This window comes from Monodelphis domestica, chromosome 1 (genome assembly GCF_027887165.1).
Source record: "Monodelphis domestica isolate mMonDom1 chromosome 1, mMonDom1.pri, whole genome shotgun sequence".
Lineage (NCBI taxonomy): Eukaryota > Metazoa > Chordata > Mammalia > Didelphimorphia > Didelphidae > Monodelphis > Monodelphis domestica.
Window position 1 is genome coordinate 166,743,369 of NC_077227.1, and position 24,445 is coordinate 166,767,813.

At 34.2% G+C, this 24,445-nt stretch overlaps 1 protein-coding gene and 1 long non-coding RNA gene across 2 annotated transcripts in view; one reads left to right on the top strand and one right to left on the bottom strand.

The window, feature by feature from the left end:
• The window catches only part of ADAM10 (ADAM metallopeptidase domain 10), a 140,681-nt gene that overhangs the window by 12,741 nt on the left and 103,495 nt on the right, over positions 1-24,445 (top strand). The window contains exon 2 of the mRNA XM_007479669.3: positions 19,147-19,297. Coding sequence (XP_007479731.1) covers positions 19,147-19,297 — 151 coding nt within the window. The remainder of the gene's footprint in view (positions 1-19,146; positions 19,298-24,445) is intronic.
• On the bottom strand, positions 1,658-22,536 carry LOC130456139 (uncharacterized). Its single transcript, XR_008914647.1, has 2 exons — positions 21,977-22,536; positions 1,658-1,932 (listed from the first exon to the last, which is right to left on the bottom strand). It is a non-coding gene; the product is annotated as an uncharacterized LOC130456139 (long non-coding RNA).

Genomic DNA, 24,445 nt, shown 5'->3' on the forward strand with positions numbered 1-24,445 from the left:
CATGCTGTCAAAAGCTCTTTTTTGCATTTATTAAAATTATATGATTTTTTTCAGCCCTACACTTGAAAGTATAAAATTGAATTTGTGAACTGTTTGTTTTGTGACATAAAATATTTTTATTTCAGGGAATTATTGCAAACTGTTCTGGTTCAGTTTGTGATTAGAATCCTCTGATTATATCATGTTCTGGCCAGTCAGAAAGAAGAAATGCTCTTGCTGCTCAAGATTATATAACTTGATTAGTTCCTCATATATATAGAAAGTTTTGTTATCTATGACTTGGTAGCCTTGTACCTAATGAGGGGTCTTGAATTCATTTTGTTATGTTACTGCATTACTTGCTAATAAAACCATGTTCAGTCTTTGTCAGTTTCACTAGTGACAATTGGTAAGCCAGCCAGGAAGTTGAGAGGGACTCTGATGGGAAACAGTGGAGGACTGCCCCAGAGGTTGGACTCCCCCTCAACCTAAATCTCAAATAAATACCTTCTTTAGAAGAGAAGAGAATGAGCTCCTACATTATTAGGGAAGGACCTTCAGGGAAGATCCTTTAAGGGAATAATGGGATCCAATAGTAACATATCAAAGGGAACTCTCCTGGAAAGTTTTTTTTTTCATATTTTGGGACCAGGGGAAGCTTCGGGCTCAAACTAGAATGACAAAAATGCATGCTATTAAATTTGAAATTTGGTCTAAAAGTGCAAGGGATTCAGCTGAGAGATTGTTCTGGCATAAATTCAGTGTTTTTGAATATGATATATTAGAGAAATTGAGGTTGTCCATTGAACAACCACACCCCTATTAAATAAACTATTGGTTTTGCTTGGATGCCTGGTCCAAAAGGGCCTTGATCTCTACTCCTTAAAGGGCCCACTCCTATTTAACCAATAAAAGGTTTTGACATTGCCTTTAAAAATTGTGCTCAGAAGTGTCTGTTTTATTATAATGTGTATGTTTTGGTAAATGTTATTAACTTTTTCCCGTGGCTTGATCAGTCAAAAGAAAAAGAATGTACTTTTCTGAGAAACTTTAAAAGCCTTCAAAAGGAAAGTCTTTCTGTCTCCCCCCTCCCTTTAACATACCTCTCCAACTTGCTCTGGCTTCCCTGGAAGGGTACACAAGAAACAGATAAGAAAGAAGGGAATTTTTGTTTTCAAACTTAATGAATTTATGGTATTGTAAACTAATTATAGACTAAATTTGTTTTTTTTTCCTTTGGGAAATTTTATTTAATTAATTTGGAATATTTGCCCATGATTACAAGATTCATGTTCTTTCCCTTCCCTCCTCACACCCCCTCCAAGGAGCAATTCCACTGGGTTTTACAGAAACTAAATTTGTGACTATTTTCTCTATTAGGAATTTTCAAATTGTGGCTTGAATGTTTTCATAAATGCTGAAATTTTTTAGTGAGTTTTGAGATTCCACTCTGTAGACTTTTGTTTAAAAGAAAAAAATAAAACAGAGTAAGTTACATGGCAATTATCCAAGAAAAGAGTTGAGAGAGTTTTGAGGTAGGGAAATCAATTATCTGGCCATACCCACAGTACAAGCATGAGATATTATGTATATTATGAGGAATTAAAAAGAATCAAAAGGTATCAGCAATAAGGATGTTGTAATAAGAAAAAATATGAAATGATTGAGGAAAGAAAGGTTTGATCTGAGCATATTCAGTTTATTAAGCAAAGCATGCCAATCGACTAACAAAACCGGACCTTTTCCTTATTTTAAGGCTAAACCCAGACCATGGGGGAAATAAATACAATTAAAATCAATTTTAAAAGACCAGTTAATTAAAAGGAAACAATTCAATATTAGATAATCTGATATCTAATTGGATGAAAAACTAGGAACTTTCCAAGATGCAAGAAGGCTTGAATTCAATTCCCTGAATTCTGGGAAAGAAGTGTCCTACGGTTCTTCAAGTATCTGTAAACAATATAAGAAATATGGAAACATTAACTGATCAGTTGTAGACAGTTTTCAGATAAGGAATATGGGTTACTTGAGATGATGGATTCAAATAAAGTAAATGCCTATTGCTACAATGTATCTGTAAAATTCTTGCTTTTAGTAATTTAAATAATACTCTTGATAATTTAAAGGAAATGCTTGCAATTTATGAATATGAAATTTTTGTTCTGAAATTTTGCTTGGTGTGGCCTTTTACCCAGGAAAAGAGGCAGATACACATACTTCATCCAATTTTCCTCCCATCCTTTATCCATATGCAAACTATTGCATAGTTTCAGTTCTGATGGCTAGGTATATATGAAATCAGTATCATTAAATAAGAAAATATTAATTGTAGGTATAAATATGAAAAAACCAATCCACAATCAAATTAATCTCCAGTGAAGTTTTGGAAGATAAGTTGCATAATATTTTTGGGATAGGGATGGTTGGGTCACTATTGCCTTACATCCCATTTTGAAATTCTGTCCCTAAGATTTAATTCCTTAAAGTTTTTCATACTTGGCTGTCTTTGTCTTTTTTAATTCAGAGATGCTATGAATTTTTCCAAACCCCACATGTCTTGATCATTAGACCATTCAAATTTAACTGAGGGCCACATCTGCATTTTCAGTTGTTTTTTTTTTTTGAAACTTGGGGGTAGGAAGTTCTTGTGGGCAGCGAACCACTGTGAACTACTTTGACAGTATCTGCCTCAATCCCCTTATCCCTTCAATCTTAGGGAATATTGCTGCCATTATAGTACTTTTCTTCCAACTCCTATCAACAGCTGGGGAAATGGGTTCTGGCTATGCTTGTACATAGGTAATTTGTAAGTTGAGTTTTTTTTTACCTTGGAAACTGCTTAGATTTGTATGAATGTTACAATTAGATAATCTTTTCAAATCAGTTTTAATATTTAGTTTTAGATGAGTTGCTTTTTTATAGTGTCCATAATATATAATTACTTGAGAAGTTATGTGCCATATCTGTTTTTATAATCCCAGGGTTTAACAGAATGAATGCCCTGCACATAATAGATATTTGACAGATATTTATTGAATTGAGATTCTGAAGATTCTAACTGTTCCCAAGTTGATGTCTTATAAAAATGTAGTTTAAAACACTTTACAAACCAGTAGTAATCATATTTTCATAGAGAAGACGTAGATGAGTAAAATTAGAGCTGGATAGGATCTTGTTTAGTCCAGAGGTTAATTCTTTAAGGAGTCTGCAGATAGATTTTAAGGGATAACGAAACTTGGATAGAAAAAAGAAATAATGCCTTTGTTTCAACAAGTTGGTTTCTTTTGTAATCTTGTGAGTTTTTATATACTTAAAAACATTATTCTGGGAAAAGTTTAACTAGACTATATGAAGGGTCCATCACACAGAAACAGACACATACACACAAACATTAAGCCCTGATCTAGTTCTCCCTACTTTATAGTAGTGTATATTTTGCTCTGTAATTAATTGTTTCATTGTCTTACCTTGAAACTTCCTCAATCATTGAAACTTTTGACCAGAGTAGACAATGTCTTTTCTTGTGAAGGAATAATTTATGTTCCCTCAAAGTTTGAGTAATTCTTGGATGATAGGATTAAGACATTTGTTGCTTACTGTAGCAAATATAAATCCAGTTAGTTTCTGGAAAACCTGTCTGTAGAACATAGTTAAGTAAATGGTAAATAAGTCAGGGCTTCTGGGTCATTCTGAGTTCATTCTTAAATGAACTGTTTTTGGTAAATCTCATATCAATCAACACTTGTAAAGCCTAAAGATTCTAACTACTTTTAATGCCTATCTATTAATAGTAAAAACATTTCCATGATTTATATAGCTCATTCGTTAGAAATGGAGTATGCATGGCTATTTAAAAAAATATTCCAGTACCTAATTTTTAAATTATATATGCAAAAAAAGTCTGTTGTAAACAACTTGATTACAACAAATTTTTTTCTGAGTAATGGAAATGTGCCAACTTTAACTTTTTCACACACACACTTTCATTTGTTGTAATTGAGTTTTTCTGTAGTGGAAAGATTTGTAAAACTAAAACATTTTTCCTTTTTTTTGGTACTCTTATTTTTAAGATTACACAGTCAATTTTGTTAATGGTAGTAATGGGAGTAGAATTAAAGTGATGAATCCAAAATCAATATTAATTTTTTGAGGGCAATATATATATGCTTTTCTATTTGACTATAATATCCCTCCAAAACCAGTGAAATGGACTTTACTTTCTAAAGTCTGGCTTTTGACTTCATCATTCAAGTGAAACTATTTTCTATAAAGTTTATTGTTGATCTCTTAATTGTCAAATTTAACAGTCTTTTTTCAGTTCTTGTTTTTCTTGACCTCTGCTGAATTTGATGGTTTTGATCACTTCCTTTGCTATGATTCTCTTTTCTACTTGGATTTTTATGATATTCTCTCTTAGTTCTTTATTTGTCTGACAACCCTTAGTGTCCTTTGCTGGATTGTCATCCAGATAATGCCTGATAACCCTGGATATCTACTGGACCTCTGTCTTGGGCCTGCTTTTATTTATACTTTGCTACCTGGTCATCTTATCACCTCCCATGAATTCAATGATCTTATTCATTCAGCTGCATCATCTCTTCTAATCTCCAGACTCAACTCCAGTTATTTATAGGACATCCTGAACTGGATGTTCCTTAAACATCTTAAATTCAACATGTCCAAAGCTGAACTCTTTATCTTCCTTCTCCAGCCCTTTCTTCTAACTTTTCTATTGAGATTGAGGGCACCTTCATGCTCCCAGGTAACCAGGATTGTATTCATGATATCATCCTGCACTAATTGTTATACCCTCCTCACATTGTGAGAAAATTGAGGGAATTGTGGAGATTAGAACAGCAAATGATTAATTGTCTGAACTACACTGACTCCATCTTGTGACTCAGTTTTGGAGCTAGCTTAGTTCTCTTTCTACTCAATTGTGAACTTGCTCCAAATTCTGACTTGTGAGAAAACTTTATTAAATCGTGGGAAGTGGGAGAAAGCCTTATTGTATTGTTTGAACTAGCCCTGTATGACTGCAAAACTGAACCATCTGTACTGGCTGTTTAGGGATCCTTAACCAAGGATTTAGGATCTGACTTTCTGGTCAGAACAACCTAAGGTTGATGTAAGGAGCCTCCAAATCAATAAATTCCAGTGTCTCCCTATCACCTTCTAAGTTCAAATATAAAATTATATAGTTTCAAAGCTTTCCTAACCTGCCCCTCATCCCATTCTTTGTTTCTAGTTTTCTATCACCTTAGCTATCTCTCCTATCCCATGTACTCTCTTAATCCAGAAACACTGGCCTCCATCCTCTTCTTTTAATCAGATATTCTATCATTTTACTTCTGTGGCATTTTTACTTCCTGTCTTCCATACCTGAAATTCTCTCCTTTCATCTCTGTCTTGGCTACTTTTTAAGTTCCACCTAAAATCTCACCAATTGCAAAAAACCTTTCTCATCTTTCTTAATGGTAATGCCCTCTATCAATTGATTATCTCCAAATTATCCAATATATTTTGTTTGTACATATTTGTTTGCATGTCATCTTTCTTGTTACACTGTGAGATTCTTTAGCAAGGGACCTTCTCTCCCCCCCCCCCCCCCTTTCTTTGTATCTAGTGCACACATACTAGGTACTTGAAGGTAAATGCTTAACTCATTTTGAGTTCTTTTTTATAGGGTGCATAGAATTTTTTTCCAGGTTTGTGCTTTTGAGTTTTGGTTTGACCTAATATTTTGTTGTTGTCTTTATACTTTTTTGTTATACTTTTGTTTAGGGTCAAAGTATAGCTTTAATTTTTAAAAAAATATTTCAGCCATTTCTCTTGTATTTTAATAGCTCTTACAAAAGATCCCAGGTTTTGGTACAAGAGCTTACTATTTGACAAAAACTGCTGGGAAAATTGGAAAACAGTATGGGAAAATTTTCTCTGTAATCTCTTGGGGTCATCTGTCTTGAGTCCATGACTTGAGACACTGCCCCTCCCCCATCTCTCTGTCTCTTTGTCTCAATAAAGCATTATACTTTAAATGATTAATTTCCAAGATAATATTTTTAAAAAAATAAGTGGTAAAAGGTGAACTTTGAAATTTCCATGGTCCCCTCAATTTCCACTCCACACAATAGTAATGGAAAAGGGGATGTTCTTTTGGACACTAGTCATTCCAGGATATATTTTTTTATGTAAGGAACAAATTTAAGTTGAATATTACCTGTGATTGGACTTTTTTTGGTGGTGGTTATGCCTCTTTCAATTGTTGTGATTTTATGTACAGTGGAGTCAGTCTTGTATCCGTAGAGGGTATGTTCCAAAACTGACCATGGATGGCAGAAATCTTGGATTTCTGAAACCATGGATATAAGTGAACAACTAATGAATCCATATATATGTGCTTTCTACTCTGTTCTCTGCAGTCTCCCACCCTCCCAAAAAACTTTTAAAAAATGAAAACGAAAGCAGAAGAAACTGCCACTTTCTGCCTAGGAGGTTTTCCTGCTAAACCTTGGATATGGGGTCTCTACTATATAGTTTTTTGTTTGTTTTTTGTTCTTTCTACTTCATGTAGCTTTGGTTCATATAAGTCCTCTCATACTACTCTGAATTCTTTATATTCATTTCTTGTGGATCACTAGGTTCCTTTACATTAATGCTTTGCAATATGTTGAATGATACCCCAGATGATGGAAATCTACTATTTCACTCAATTAATTATTTATTATTTGGCTATTGTGCAGCAAAGAGGCAGGGAGGCTGATAAGTAGATAGAGTGCTGAGCTTGGAGTCAGGAAGACCCAAGTTCAAATCTTGCTTCAGACACTTAATAGCAGAATGACCTGACCAAGTTATTTAACCTCTGTTTGCCTTAATCCACTAGAGAAGGAAAATGGCAAACCACTCCAGTACTTTTGCCAAGTACTGGGTAATGGGGTAACAATGAATGGACCGAACTAAATAACTGAACAACAATTTTGCATTGACTTTGCTAATATTTTCTGATGCAAAAATTGATACTGTGAATATTTTGGTGATTATGAAACTTGATGTCTAACCACCTTAGTGGTTTGTACCTTATAGGGGGCTCTCTGGGTCAAGGGGCATGGATATTTAGTCACGTCCTTAGAATAATTCCAAATTGCTTTCCTGAAAGAGTGGGATCCATGAACAACTGTCTAAATTATATATGCTTATGTCTTTGAATAGCTACAACCTTGACTGTTCTCATCTTTTATCTTTGCCCATTTTTGCCCATTTTTCCAGAGTGAGTTAAAACTCCAGAGTTGTTTTGATTTTTCTTTTATCTAATTCATGGTTTTGAGCAGTGTTTCACATAGTAGTTTGCAGTTCTTTGACAATTGTTTGTACCTGTCCTTTGACCACTTAATCACTGGGGAATGGATTGTGGTGTAGATTTGTGTTAATTTCCTATAAGCATCTTTTTCCGATATAAATGATAATAAAGTTTTTCCATCAGTCTTTCTGCTCCCTTCCGTTCCTAGCATTGTGTGTGTGTGTGTGTGTGTGTGTGTGTGTGTGTGTGTGTGAAAGCTTTTCAACTTTTAATAGAATTCATATCTATTTTATCTTTTGCAGTTGTCTTAATTTTTGCCTTTGGTTAATTAAATTTTTTAATTTTTTCAATTATAAAGTATTACTTTTTTCTTCCTTCACCTACTGAAAAACAAAATCCTTTTAACAAATAGGCATTATCAAAAGGATAAAAATTTGACCTTGCCCAAAAAATGTCTCTCATTTTCAATATTTTGTCTTCTTTGTGAGGAAGTGAGTATATTCTTCAACATTAATGTTGTGGGAATCACCCTTGTTCAGTTAAGAGCTTTTCCTTTAATGATAGTTGTAAAAAGTACCTCTTTTTTTTTTTAATGGTGTTATCCTCAATATTCCATCAATGCTCCAGGGAACTCTCACCTGGCCTATATTCTCTTTTTCTATATTTCAGTTGTTGACTTTTAGTTCCCATGCATTAAATTATCATTTCTGTGCTACTTATCTGACCCTAATTTTCTGCTGTATATATCAATCTACTTAGCATTTCAAACTCTTAGACATCTAAAACTTAAGTGTCCCAAACTGAATTTATTATTTTCCCCTAACCCCCCACCCCCTTCCATTGTCCTCTCCTTTTCTTAATTTTTGACAGTACCATCATCCTCCCAGTCGGCCAGATTCACAACCTTGGTGCCATCATTTATCCTTACTTTCATTCACATATCCATTCTGTTGCCAAGACTATGATTTTATCTTTGTAATATTTCATATCATTCTTTAATGAAGCTTTTGTTTGTTATTTTCGATTATTTGTGGTTTTCTAGGCCAACTTCATGTCATCAGCAAATATGGATTCCATAAATATTTCTTAATCTTAGTTGCATGTGTTTTTATCACTTCTTGTCTTAAGTGTAAGATCCTAGATCAGTGATGATGAACATATGGCATGGGTGCACATAAAGGGCACCCAAAGCCCTCTGTGGTCACCCTTACAGTCCTATGCCAGAGCTAATTATTAGAAAGTCAGAGGGACTGGGGTGGACCTGCTCCCTTCCACCCTTCATGTGCCCGAGGACATTCCTCACTTCTCCACCCCTCTTCCCAGCAGTCCAATGGGAGTATTTCTTCCTTCCCCTGTCTGGGGTAAGGGGGAGTGCTGGGGTAGGGAAAATGATGGGGGTAGGGGGGAATGGCATAGGGGCGTGGCACTGAGGGGGCATGGCACTCTGGCTATAAAAAGTTTGCCACCACTGTCCTATATGATGAAATATGGATCATCTTCCCATATTTCAATATAAGCAGTTTATCCTTATTTACTCATTATGTATTTATTTATTTGTTTGTTTGTTTCTCTAAACTTCTGTGTTTGAACTTCAAAGTTTCTATGCACCTCAACTTTTTATTAGGAATGCTTAGAAGTATTTTATTTCATTAAAGGCCTAGTTTTTCTGGGTAAGTTATTCTTTTTTTAGAAATAAGTTTTATTTTTTCAGTTACATGCAGAAACATTTTTTGACAATTATTTCTGGCATTTTAGGATTCAGATTTCCTCCTTCCCTCCTTATACTAATACTTTCATATTTCCATATTATTCATGACATGACAGAAGATATTTATCACACAAACAGAAAAAAAAATAAACTTAGGAGATAAAAGTGGAAGATGGCATGTTTTGATCTACAGCCAGATTCTAACAGTTCTTTCTTTGGTTGTGGGCATTTTTCGTTGTAGGTCCCCTGTGGATATATTGATATATTGGGAATTTGCTTTGCTTATAATAGTTGATTATTGTTTAAAATTTCTACTACTGTATACATTGTTCTGGTTCTGCTCACTTAACTTTTAATCACTTCATATATGTCTTCCAGGTTTTTCTGAACTCATCCCCATTTGTCATTCCTTATGATGCAGTTGTATTTCTTTAAAACCACATACCACAACTTGCTCATTTCCCAGGTGATGTACAATCCCTCAGTTTCCAGTTCTTTGCCACTGCATAAAGAGCTGCTAAAAATATTTTGACACAGGTTGATTCTTTTCACTTAATATCTGATCTCTTTGGCAAATAGATCCAATAATGGTTTTGCTGGGTCAAAGGATATGTAAAGTTTTGTGGCCCTTTGAACATGATTCTGGATTGTTCTCCAGAATGGTTGTATCAGTTCACAGTTCTACCACCAGTGTCCCAATTTTCCTATATCTCTTCCACATTTATAATTTTCCTTTTTGATCATGTTAGCCAGTCTGATAGATATGTGAGGTAGTATCTTGTTTTAATTTGCATTTCTCTTATCAGTAGTGATTTGGAGCATGTTTTCATATGACTATAGATAATTCAATTTCTTCCTCTGAGAATTGCCTATTTGTATCTTTTTGACCATTTTTCAATTGAGAAATACTTTGTAGTCTTACAAATTTGATGTAGTTCTCTTTATATTTGAGAAATGGTCTTTTATTAGAGACCTTTGCTAGAAAAATTTTTTCCCAATTTAAAAATTTCTCTTCTAATATTGGTTCCATTGTTTTGTTTGTACAAAGTTTTTTAAGTTTAATGTAATTAAGACATTTAATTTCATTTTTTCATAATGTTTTCTATGTTTTGTTTGGTCACATTCATCCCTTGTCCATAAGTCTGATTGGTAAACTTTTCTGTGTTCCCCTAATTTATTATGGTGTTACACTTTATTTCTAAAACAAGTATCCATTTTGACTATTGTAGTGTATGGTGTGAGATGTTGTTGCCTTCACTGATTTCTAGTTTTTGTCAGATAGTGAGTGAGTTCTTCCCCTACAAAGCTCAGATCTTTTGGTTTATCAAACTTCAAGTTGCTATGGACATTAACAACTATGTATTGATTACCTAACTTATTCCATTGATCTACTTTGTTGTTTGACATTACTTTGTTGATTACTGCTTTATAGTATAGTTCAACATCTGGAATGGCTAGGCCCCTCCTTCCTTCATTTTAAAAAATTGATTCCCTGATATTCTTGACCTTTTGTTCTTCCAGATGAATTTTATTTCTTCTTCTAGCTGTATGAAATGATTTTTGGTTAGTTTGATTGGTATGATTCAAACTTCAGTAGAATTTTCATTTTTATTATATTGGCTTGACCTATCCATGAACATTTGATGTTTATGTTTAGGCCTGAGTAATGTTTTGTAATTGTGTTCCTGTAGTTGCTGTTTGTTTTGGTATGTATAATATTAAGTAGTAGTGGTATTAGTAGGCATCCTTGCTTCTCCCCTGATCTTATTGGGTATGGTTCTAGTTTATCTATATTACAGGCAATGCTTGCTGATTGTTTTAGGGAGATTCCATTTATCATTTTAGGGAAAGTTCCATTTATTTTAATGTTTTTATAAGGAATGGATGTTGCATTTTGTCAAGTCTTTTCTGTCTATTGAAATAATCATATGGTTTCAGTTAGATTTGTTACTGATATGGTCAGTTACGCTGACCATTTTCCTGATATTGGAACATCCATGTATTCCTGATATAAAACTTATGTGATCATGGTGATTTTTGTGATGCTGTAATTTTCTTGCTAATATTTTATTTAACATTTTAGCATCAGTGCTTGTCAGGGAGATTGGTCTAGAGTTTTCTTTCTGTTTTACCTCTTCCTGGTTTCGATATTAGTACACTATTTGTGTCATAAAGAATTTGGAAGGATTCCTTCTTGCATTTTTCCAAATAGTTTATGTAGTATTGGAGTCAATTATTCTTTGAATGTTTGATAGAATTCACTTGTGAATTGTCTGGCCCTGGGGCCTTTTTCTTAGGGAATTCTTTGATGGTTTGTTTAATATCTTTTTCTGTGATAGACTTACAGATGTCCATCTCAACCCCCCCCCCCCCATGACCACCTTTATCCCTCAATTCACCCTCTTTTTTTGCCCATAACCCTCTCCCCCATATCTTATTTCTTTCTACCTTCTACTTCTCTATAGGTTAATATAAATTACTATACCTGACTTAGTGTGGGTGTTATTTCTCCTTTGAACTAATTCTGCCCCATTTTCTCCTCCACTATATTGACTCTCTTGTGCCACTTCTTGAGAGGTAATTTACTCTCTAAAGTCTCTTCATTTCTCTTCTTTCCACATGTTTCTCTTTCTTGTTTCTTGATTTTTAAAAATATCAGTCTTAATCCCTATTCAGCTTCCTTCCTTTCTATGTATACTCCTCTTCATTGCTCTAATAGTGATAAAGTTCTTAAGTATCTTAGGTAACTCGCATACTTTAAGTACCTTAAGTATCTCAACTATCATAGATATCATAAGTATTTCAGTGATCACTTTCCTAGCTATGAATGTGCTCCATTCACCCTTAACTGAGATTCTTATATTTTAACTTTTCTGTTTTTCTTTTCTTAACTGAGATTCTTATATTTTAACTTTTCTGTTTTTCTTTTCATGTTTCTCTTTAGTTTCTATTTTGGTTATCATATTTTCTTTTCAGCTCTTTTTTTTTTTTGGTCAGGAAAGTCTAAATTTTCTTTATTTTGTTAAATGCCAATTTTTTTCTTTGTTAGATTATGCTTGGTTTTCTTGGGTTTGTAATTCTTGTTGTAGTCCTAGATCCTTTGCCCTTTGGAATATATTCCTAGCCTTTTGGTTCTTTAATGTAGAAACTGTAATCTTGACAGTGCGCCACAATATTTGAATTGTTTCCTTGCAGTACTTTTTCCTTGGCCTCAGAGTTATGGGATTTGTGTATAATAGTCTTTGTGTATTTTATTTTGGGGTCTTTTTCAGTGGGTGATTGGTGGATTCTTTCTATTTTTACCTTTGTTGGAAGATATCAGAGCAATTTCTTCTGATGATTCTTGTAATATGGAATCCAAATTCTTTTTTTTTTTAACATTATTTTATTTGGTCATTTCCAAACATTACTCACTGGAAAAAAAGATCATTTTCTTTTCCTCACCCCCCCCCCCCTTCCCTCTCCCATAGCCGACGCAGGATTCCATTGGTTATCACATGTTTTCTTGACTCGAACCCATTTCCCTGTTTTTGGTATTTGCATTAGAGTGTTCATTTAGAGTCTCTCCTCAGTCATATCCCCTCAACCCCTGTAGTCAAGCAGTTGCTTTTCATCGGTGTTTTTACTCCCACAGTTTAACCTCTGCTTGTGGATAGTGTTTTTTAGATCCCTGCAGATTGTTCAGGGACATTGCATTGCCACTAATGGAGAAGTCCATCACCTTCGATTGCACCACAATGTATCAGTCTCTGTGTACAATGTTTTCCTGGTTCTGCTCCTTTCGCTCTGCATCACTTCCTGGAGGTTGTTCCAGTCTCCATGGAATTCCTCTACTTTATTATTCCTTTTAGCACAATAATATTCCATCACCAACATATACCACAATTTGTTCAGCCATTCCCCAATTGATGGGCATCCCCTCATTTTCCAATTTTTGGCCACCACAAAGAATGTAGCTATGAATATTCTTGTACAAGTCTTTTTCCTTATTATCTCTGGGGTACAAACCCAGCAGTGCTATAGCTGGATCAATTCACAACTCCACCAGCAATGAATTAGTGTCCCTACTTTGCCACATCCCTTCCAGCATTCATTACTTTCCATAGCTGTCATGTTAGCCAATCTGCTAGGTGGTGAGGTGATACCTCAAGAGTTGTTTTGATTTGCATCTCTCTGATTATAAGAGATGTAGAACACTTTTTCATGTGCTTATTAATAGTTTTGATTTCTTTGGCTGAGAACTGCCTGTTCATGTCCCTTGCCCATTTATCAATTGGAGAATGGCTTGATTTTTTGTACAATTGACTTAGCTCTTTGTAAATTTGAGTAATTAGACCTTGGTCAGAGGTTTTTGTTATGAAGATTGTTTCCCAATTTGTTGCTTCCCTTCTGATTTTAGTTACATTGGTTTTGTTTGTACAAAACCTTTTTAATTTGATGTATTCCAGATTATTTATTTTGCATTTTGTAACTCTTTCTAAGTCTTGCTTGGTTTTGAAGTCTTTCCCTTCCCAAAGGTCTGACATGTGTACTATTCTGTGTTCGTCTAATTTTCTTATAGTTTCCTTCTTTATGTTCAAGTCATTCACCCATTTTGAATTTATCTTAGTGTAGGGTGTGAGGTGTTGATCTAAACCTAATCTTTCCCACACTGTCCTCCAATTTTCCCAGCAGTTTTTATGAAATAGTGGATTTTTGTCCCAAAAGCTGGGATCTTTGGGTTTGTCGTATACTGTCTTGCTGAGGTCACTTATCCCGAGTCTATTCCACTGATCTTCCTTTCTGTCTCTTAGCCAGTACCAGATTGTTTTGGAGACCTCTGCTTTATAATATAGTCTGAGATCTGGGACTGCAAGGCCCCCTTCCTTTGTATTTTTTTTTTTCATTATTTCCCTGGATATCCTTGATCTTTTGTTCTTCCAAATGAACTTTGTTATGTTTTTTTCTAAATCAGTAAAAAATTTTTTTGGATGTTCCATGGGTATGGCACTAAATAGATAAATGAGTTTGGGTAGGATGGTCATTTTTATTATATTGGCTTGTCCTACCCATGAGCAGTTAATGTTTTTCCAATTGTTCAAGTCTAATTTTAGTTGTGTGGATAGTGTTTTGTAGTTGTGTTCATATAGTTCCTGTGTTTGTCTTGGGAGATAGATTCCTAAGTATTTTATTTTGTCTAAGGTAATTTTGAATGGGATTTCTCTTTCAAGTTCTTGCTGCTGAGCTGCAAATTCTTTTTTTGATCAAAACATTCAGGTATTCTGATGATTCCTAGATGATCTCTTCTGGATCTATTTTCCAGGTCAGTAGTTTTTCCTATGAGGTATTTTAGATTTTTCTATTTTCATTCTTTTGAATTTTGCCTTATTGTTTCCTGATATCTTAAGAATTAGCTTCTATTTGCTTACTGTATTTCTGTTGACAGGGTCATCCTGCTGGTTTGCTCTGGGGATATTTGAAACTTTTATCCAGCTAGATTCAGCTCCCTATATTATCACTTTCCCTGTTGTTTAATGGGCTGGGCTATTTCCTGCTTTGCTGCTTCCCTGCCCATGCTAAATGGATTGGGCTAGGCAGGTCCCCTCCTGGACTTTGCTTCCTCGGGGACTCACTTCCTCACCCTCTTCTAGCTCTGATTTGAACTCCTGATCTGCGTTTCAGTCATTGTAATGTCCTTGACCATTTCAGTATTTTCCCAATTGTTTCAGTTCTACCCAGTCCATTTTTTCTCCATTTCCACATAGTTAGATATCCCTGAAACATAGATCCCATTAATACCATTTCTAAAAAATGCCTCTGGAATAAAATATAAAACCCTCAACCTAATATTTAAAACTCTTTATAATCTAGATCCTGTCATTCTATCCTTATTTTTGATGACACCATAAAATGTCAGCCTCATTTCTCCCAATTCCATTATACTCTATCCTTCCATTGTATCCTTTTGAATCCATAATTGGGAGTTAATAAATTGCCTTTCATATTAGGTCTGTGTCTTATCCCTAGAAATTTCTATGTACTTGTTTTCATTTAATTTTTTTGTATTTGTTTCTCTTCCCAATAGAATGTAATTTCTTGAGGGTAGAGGTTCTTCTATTTTTTGTCTCTAAACCAGTGTCCATTATGTAGTAGGCACTTAAATAAGCCTGTTGAATTTAACTTATTTTATACAGATTTCCTTTCATGATCTGTTTCTTCTAGTTAAAGTACATTACTAGTGTCCCCCTGTGCATAGTACTCAGCTCATGCCTCACTAACCTCTGCCCCAGTGCCCCTCTCTGGAATGTCTATTTTTCTGTCTCTAACTTATAAAATCCCTATCTTGGGTTGTATTTTTTCCATAAAGTCCTTTTCTAGGATCCTTATCAGTGCTCTCCTTGTTTTTACATTGCTTTCTGTTTACTTGTACATTGTCTCCTTTCTGTAGTATAAACTATGAAGGAAGAGATCATTTCATTTTTATTTCATATCCCCTGCCCTGAGGCAATGTGGTACTATGACAGTAATACTAGATTTGAAGTCAGAAGATCTAGGTTTGAATACTGTCTCTCTGTAACAATCTACTTGTATAGCCTTATGCAAACTAATTAATTAATCTTCATAAAATGGAAAGGTTGGAACAGATCACCTATAAGGTTCTTTATTCCTCTAAGTGTCGGATTCTGTGAATTGAACCACAGTCTCCTGTCATATTTGACCAGTAAAAGACAATAGGAAGGTATAATTTTGGTTTTTGTATCTTCAATTATCTATCACAATGTCTATTAGGTACATAGGTACCTAATGTTTATTGGTCTAAATTTTACTTTATTGACCATCTCTTTTTTTGATATCTCTTTCATTGGCTTCTGTGAACTACTTTAGTAGTTTTGTTCCTATTTCTGTTTGCTTACTCCTTTTCTTTTTCCTTCATTGGTCACCTGTCTTCCTTGGCTTCCCAAAATTTCATCTAACCCCTTTATTTGAGTGTCTCAAATCATTCTTTATGGAGCATACTTCATTTATTTATCTTAGTACTGTAAATTTTAAAAATTAATATTCAATACTCCAAGTATTATATGTAATAATACTTAGTAATATTTAACTTGAAGCAAAGGGAAAGTAAAAGGCTAGAGAAACCAATAGAAGTCACCAGCCTCCCACATGGAAGCGGAGAGGGAGGAGCCACTTCCATTATATACAAACACTATAAAGAGGCAGATACAGGAAAGGGAAAAGGGAATTTTCGGAGAAGGAAAGAATGCCAGTAGATGAAGTCCACAGGATACAAAATTTCCATCTATACAGTATTAAAACATCATTTTCCAAAACTTGTCTCCAACTCTGTATTCTAATAGTTCTTCAAATTTAAGATCCAACATTGAACTCATTTCTTCCCCCTGTCTTTTATACCTTTCCCCAATGCTTATGTAGGCTTCTTTATGTTTTTCTGTTCAAAGGTTTTCAGGGGCTCCTTATTGCCTAACAGTAACGCCCAAACTTCTTAATCCAGGGCCTTCCATGAACTGGCCCTATCTTATCTTTCTAATCTTATACAATTTCTTATTGTACACCTGGTTTCTAGATGATTTGAACTTAATAAAGATATATCCTTTTCAGAATGCTTTGCTCTTTCATACCTACCCCCTCACCCCTCAATTTTTCCTTTAAGATCTAATGCAAATGAACTCTTCAGTTCAGGGACTAAGTATGTTTTTTTGGGTAGTAGTAGAAATATGGAAATGAATGAAATTGGGCTCTTTTCTCATATTTTGTTGGTAAGTTAAATTTTTAATGGAACCATGCTGAACATTGAAGTGAGAAGTATGTCTACAGTAGTGAATGGCTAGTGAGTTAGATACTGAATCATGAAGACATGTTTTAACTCTGACACACATGGTTGTGTGTTCAGTGCATTATTTAACTTTTCATTGTTTTAGGCAACTCTGGAAAACTAAAAATTACTGACAAAATGCCTGCCTTGGTATAGAGGAAGTTCCTTACTAAGACATCCCTATACTATTGAAATCACATGAGTCTGTCTAAATTATCCCAATTATGTCCATATATTGAAGTATCTTAAAATTATTATTTGGAGATACACACATAAACAGTAGTTTTGGAGAGGAAATGGGTGTTGTGATATCCATTATCTGAAATACTGCTTTTTAAAATGTTTCACTATTTTGTATAGCTAACTTCAAGGTATAAATTCTGTTCAAGCTTCATAGATATTGAGATAACAATTGAGAATCCTTAAGATAAGGCAAAGTTATGAACCATGGCATTTTCAAATCGAAATTGTTATCCTTCAAATGGAAGCCAAAGAATAGACTTCTGCATCTTATAAATGATACCAGAGAGTAAGACAGGGAAAGAAGTTAACATGGCATATAAGTTGCAGTTGGAAAGCTTTATTTACTTTGGGGCAGTGTCTCTTGGGGGAGTTTTAATCTTTCTGTCTCATGGAAGACTGGAGTGGGAATGGTAGAAGAAAAAAAAAACATTAAAAAAATTTTCCCCATAGGGAAGAGAGTAGAATGAGATGCAGTTTCGAAGAACTGTTGCTTCTTTTCTTTCAAAAGGCTTTCTTTGAACTTAAATTGCTTCTGTTTGTGGGAACTGATGGCTTTGATCTCATATTTTGAATTGCTTTTTACAGTTCTTTCATTTTAATTCTGATATTATAGAAGAGATTAAGGACATTAAGACAGATTATAATGTCTTTTGTTATGATTTTACTGGGAAACAGATAACATTATAAGCAAAACAATATGTTATTAAACTATTAATACAATTTGACTTGGTTTTTAACATGTTTTGATATTCATTTGTAGTTGGAGAACTATACAGGTGCAATCAAAAGAATACTGGTTTAGAAATCAAGAGAATTGATTCTGCCACTATCTATGTGACTTGGATATCTTTCCAGACCTCAATTTCTTTATCAGGAAAATGAAGGCATGGATGTCAGAGAATTTCAATATCTAACACTTGTAAAGATTAAAATTTAGGGGAGACTGAGGCAGGTAGAAATTAGTTTCTCTCTGCAAGGAGTATTATATTTTTTTGGGGTTTATTAAAAGTTAAGGATTAAAGAAAATACAGGGTAAGAAACACGTGCCTAGGCCAGAGAGGCCTAGACAAGACTTCACCTACATTATAGAAAGAGCCACGTCTGCTCCAAAACGGAAGTCCAAAAAAAGCCACAAAAGCCTTTGCAATCAGCTTAAATCCCTTCTTGATCTCGGCCCACGTGAGAATTCAAAGCATTCTGGGGAAGTGGAGCAAGGGCTTGTGGGGATTGAAGTCGAGAGTTCGAGTCTATTTTAAACACTGTAATTATTTATAAATTGGTTCCTTTATTCAGAGTTCTTAATTGTTTATTCTGTATATCTTGTTAAATTCTATAGATTATTTTGTGATAACTCTTCTAATCACAATTGATTTATTCAATTGCTTTCTAGTACCCTAGCCTTTTTTTTTTTTTAAGGGTGTGGATATGTGAGTAGGCTGTTTTGAATAGTTCACAAAACAAACTGCTGTACATTTTCCTTTCCTTTCACTGTGGGATGAAATAATCTTATTGTAGAATTTTAGAGTTAGAAGAAACTGTGGACATCTTGATACAAGTGAGGAAACAGTAATGGGTAAGTGATGTCCTTAAGCTTGTATAGTGAGCTATTGCCATTTCCACCCTAACAGTCAAGATTAGAGAGAGGGAGACAGAAATAGAGTGAATGAGAGTGAGTATATATAGAGCAAGAAAGAGCAAGCAAGTATAATGTCCTTAAAAACTACCATAATATCAGACCAGTAGCTAGGCTATATCTTCTGATAAGATTTCTTCAGGGGGTTAACTGGGTAGCTCTGGATTGAGAGCCAGGCCTAGAGATGGGAGGTCCTAGGTTCAAATGTGGCCTCAGACACCTCCCAGCTGTGTGACCCTGGGCAAGTCACTTGACCCCCATTGCCTAACCCTTACTACTCTTCTGTCTTGGAACCAATACATAGTATTGATTCCAAGATGGAAGGAAAGGGTTTAAAAAAAAAAGATTTCTTCAGTCTAACACTTTAAAAATTTCCAACCTTTGACTTCTGTTCTCTTTTACCTTCTTTATAATATATGTAAAAAATGAAAAGTGTTCAAGTATTTGATCAGTATTTTCTCTTTTTTCAGGTCAGTATGGAAACCCATTAAATAAGCACATTAGACATTATGAAGGATTATCTTATGATGTGGATTCATTACACCAAAAACACCAGCGTGCCAAAAGAGCAGTCTCACATGAAGATCAGTTTTTACGCCTGGATTTCCATGCTCATGGAAGGTGAATAAATTTCTTAAAAATAAATTTATTGAAATATTTTGTTTTCACATCACTTAAATTTACATTGTATTCTTCCCTCTCAGAGAGCTATTTCAGGTACTAAAAAAAAAAATTTTTTTTTAAGAAAAAGAATAAGAGGTGAAAAAAATTTGTGAAACTGGGCAGTACATTTGAAAAAAAAAATCACAAAATAAATTGTTTCATACTTTTGTTCCTACCACTTTTGCAAGAAAGTTGCGAGAAGTGTTTTTTATTTCTTCTTTGTGGCCATACTTGTTCTTTATAATTTTCCAAAATGAATAAGGTCTTTTTATGTTTTGTTTGATTTGAACTTATTTTTATATAACTAAAATGTAAAAGCAAAAATTTTCCCTTAATTTTTTCCCCAACAAATATGGGTAATATTTAAAAATTTGGCTAATATATTTTTAAAATCTTGACTCCTTAATAGATTGTCCATGCCATTTTACTAAAGATATAATAAAGATTTAAAATATCTGAACTTAAATATGTATTATGATTTATAGTATCAAAAATCTTAAAATTTAAAGGAAATGATTTTAGGCAACAAAAAAAAATTAAACATCTTCATCTTCAGTCTAAGAATTAAGACATGAGTATTGATTCCAAGAAGAAGAGCAGTAAGGGCTAGGAAATGAGGGATGAATGACATGCCCAGGGTCATACAGCTAGGAACTCTGTGAGGTCACATTTGAACTCTGGATCTCCCATCTCCAGGCCTGACTCTATCCACGTAGCAACTAGATGCCCTATTTTGGGGAGTTTTTAACCATTATATACCTATATTAATATATATGTACTTATATTTATGTCATACGTATATATTCATGAAATTGGTATTTAAATTCCATTAAAGATAGAATCAAAAGATATTACTTAGAGTGCCTATTCTGTCAAGTTAATTCAGTTTCTTTTTACGAATGAGAATTTTGAGTACTACCTGCATTACAGACCTGACTACCTCAAAATCATAATTTTTATGAATCTTCATTTTTCCATTTTTGTCTCAGTCACCTAAAGATAAAACATTGGAATTATTTTTGGATTCTTTTTTTTCCTCTCTCAATCCAGTCATTTGCAAAATCTTATTTATTCTTTTGAAATGTTGATTCTTTTATACCTAACTCACCTCCATGATTCACCCTGTCACCTTAATCCTAAAATATTTGAAAAACATCCTAATTGATTTCTTCACTTTTAGTCTTATCTCCTCTGTCATATTGTTTTATATACCTTTTTTGAGTTAATCTTTATTAAAAAATCATCTTTATGATTTCATACTACTTTTGAAAGTACTTCTGTAACTTTTGTGTCCCTGATTCTTATTGTGGTCCTCTGTATTTTGCTCTTAACAAATCATTCTATATTTCTATTAAAATTTAAAAAAGTGATAATTTTTATATTTTTTTACATCATTGTCACTTTATCTTGTCCCTTCCTGCCATATATAGAGTTCTCTTTTGTAATAAAGAAGTGTAAGTAGATATATCAACCATATCTGAATAGTATTTTGCATTAGTGGTCCAGCACCTCTTTATGTAGAGAAGGGGAGTATATTTCATCATCAACAACAAAAGGCCTCTCAAATTTAAATTTGTTTTCACAGTATTCTGAATTATGATTTTTTATTTTTGTTTTCTTTAATGTAATTTCTGTATTAATACAAGTAATTGTTCTTTAGCTTTTCTGTATTTATAGTTTTACGCGGGATAATATTTCATTGTATTTAGAGAGCATATTTTCTTGAGTCATTCTCTCATTGATTTGACACTGTTTCCACCTTTTTGCTACCACAAAAATTTATGGTATCATGTAAAATCATGTCTCAGGGAGAGAGGAGAGGAGGGAGAGAATTTGGTATTCTGAATTAAAAAGGAAAACAAACAATGAATATCAAATTATTTTTACATATAATTGGGGAAAATAAAATATTAAAAAATATACTATTGATATTTTGATACATAGAGCCCATTTTTATTTCCTCTCAAAATTAAGTTTTATGGATTTTTTTTTTTGCTTCTACATCAGTTATTTATGGAAATTCTTTGTTTTATTGTACCTTCTTCCTTTATAAAAAAGAAAAGTAGTCCAACTGAAACCTGTATTATTTCTTTTGGTTCTGTTAATTTAATTGTTGTTTGACCTTTTAAAAGTTTGGTTTACCTATCCATTAGGAGTTTATTATGGCATATTGTGTTTAGTGCTAGTCTAAACCCAATTTCTGCCAAAGTAATTTAAAAATTTTCCTGTATGTTTCATAAAATTAGCTTTCTTCTCCTATCCCTTCTATTCTTCCTTTATTTGCCTCAAATAGTTTGGGTTCTTGTAGTTTCAGAACATGGGATTGCCATATTTTATTGCCAGTGTGTCCTACTTGTCTGATTTACTTTGCTGTTTTATAAATAATACTGAATAGTTTTTGTGATTATTGCTTTATATCATAGTTTGAGATCTTGTCATTCCATCAGGAAACCCAGAAGAGACAGCTAGGTTGTGTAGTGGCGGTGAAAAGATGGAGTGCTGGGCCTGAAGCTCGAAAAACCTGAATTCAAATCTGGTCCCAGACATTTATTATTAGATCTGTGACCTTGGGCAAATCATTTAACCTGTTTGCCTTAGTTTTGTCATCTTTGAAATGAGGATAATAATAGCATTTACCTTTTCATGTAGACGAGGAAGGGAGGACCAGGAACCAAGGAGTCCCTACCTCTAAACTCTGTATACTCCACCCTCCCAGTTCTCTGGGTGACCATCTTCAAAGATCTTCTGGCTGCCTTTCACTATTCTATCTATAAACCCACACTATCTAACTTATCTGACCTAACTGGTCCTCCAAATTAATGGTGGACAAGTTTAAAGTTTGTGAGATAGATGATAACTTTAAAGTTTGTCAAAGGCCCCAGATGACTCTGGGCTTTTCTCACAGTCTTTACTGGGTCCTGGCAGTTTTCTCTCAGCAATCAGCAAACACTCAGGACACAGGAACTCGGGTAGATGGAAATTGGAGACAAGGATTGACAGGATCTCCCACCAGAATATCAGGATCTCAGGATAGCTGGACAAACAGGAAAGCAGGAACCTTTGGCTCTCAGGGAACAGGTAGGCCAACTCTCCCTAGGCTCAAACAAAACCAAGCCACTTGAGGTAACCTCTCTGATCTCCCTGAAAGACAGGAACAAGGCCCTTCAACTGTCTCAGTGTGTCTGTTTTGAACTCTCCCCTAGGTTCTAGAACAGCCCTTTTCATTCTGTGCATGTGACCAGTCCCTCTTTGCAAAGGCTTGCATTTAGTGTCTTATGCAAAGTCTTCCTTTCTCTGTCTCTGTCTCTGTCTCTGTCTCTGTCTCTGTCTCTGTCTCTGTCTCTGTCTCTGTCTCTGTCTCTGTCTCTGTCTCTCACACACACATACTCTCTCTCTCTCTCTCTCTCTCTCTCTCTCTCTCTCTCTCTCTCTTACTCTCTCACATGTATGTATGTATCTCACATTGCAAAACCTAGTTATATAATTGCTAGCTATTATTGGAATTTCTTTGTTCCTTTATTTTAGACCTTTTTCTTCTTTCAAATGAATTTTTTGTTTTGTTCTATTTTGTTTAGTAATGCCTTGAGAGTTTTCATGGAATTTGTGAATCAGTTTAAAATGATATTTTTATTATAATGACATAATTTTACTATGAATATTGAATTTCTCACTAATTATGAATTTTTTCTAATTTGTATTTAAATCTTGCATTTATCTTGATTGGTAAATATTGGGGGTAGAGGTATGTTATCTCATAGTTATTTTTTGTTTCAACATATATTTGATTGTTTTCTCTTTGACCCTTTTGTACATTATCATAATACTTCGTCTCAATTTCCATATGCATATTCTGTTCATATTTTCATATTGATTACAGTTTATTGTGTTTTTTTTTTAAAGGAATGCTAGGCTTAGTGTTAGGTGTTGGAAATACAAATACAACGAATTAAATAATTGTTACTTGTGAGAAATTCGTATTTTAATGGAGAAATAGCAAGTACATAAAATTTTATACAAGATAATAGAAATAAAGGATGTAAATAAATGTCATTAGAGAGGGAGAATACTAAGTGTACCTAGGTATGAACAAAGGCTTCATCTAGAAAGTGTTGGTTGGGCTCTATTTCTAGGGAAAGCAGGACTTCTGTGAGGATAGAGGTGAGTAGAGGTTGTATTCTGAGTGTGAGGGTACAGCGAGAAGACACACAATACTGTTATTGGGAGAAGGAATATCATGTATAAGGAGAAAATTGTAGCATACCATGGATGTTGGCATCTGGGAAGTATGGTTAATGTATTAGATACTTGATCAGATCAGTTAATGATCAATATATAGACTGTTCAAAGGGCAGGAGGATTCCTGAGCCTAAGCCACAAAGGCTTAACCCTCACCTTGTCAAACCACATTCCTTTGAAAAGCATGTCAGGTGAATCTCCACCTCTTTTGATCTTGTCATTGTCTATTCAACCAATGTTAGGACCTACTTGCTATGTTACAGATTCATTGATCACCTCTCAATCCACAATAAATGCTCTCTTGATTCCTGCAACCACCTCTTTTTATCTTTCATAGTGCCACTCTTGGCCTCGTGCTTTCTGTCTCGGAATTCTTACTTCCATGTGTTCTCTTATTTCTCATATTTTCCTTTAATTAATCTTCAAAGGAAAATATTATAAGGATATAGTGCCGCTCCCCATATGAATTAACTTGTCTTTGAGTCTTCATTTATCACCCATTTTTCTCAGGCTCCCTTCTTCTCAAGCTACAACCTACAAAGGAAAATTATATAGCAACTGCTGGTTGGATTGTTATAAAAATCAATGTCATTGTATCAAAATGTACAGAATGCAGAAGTATATCCAGGTTGTAAAGAGTTTTGAAGGCTAAACTTTGAAACCTGTCAGGATTGTTTGCTTATGGCCAGTAATACCATTTCTGTTTTCTTTATATATTCATGTAGACAGAGCCTGATCACTAGAGAAAGAATTTCATTTATGCCTAACCCAAGTTTTTGTAGTTACTACCTGTGTGACTTTGGGCAGGTGTCATTTAATTTTTCTGAACCTATCTTTTTTCCCTCACCTTTTTTTTTTTAAATCCTTACC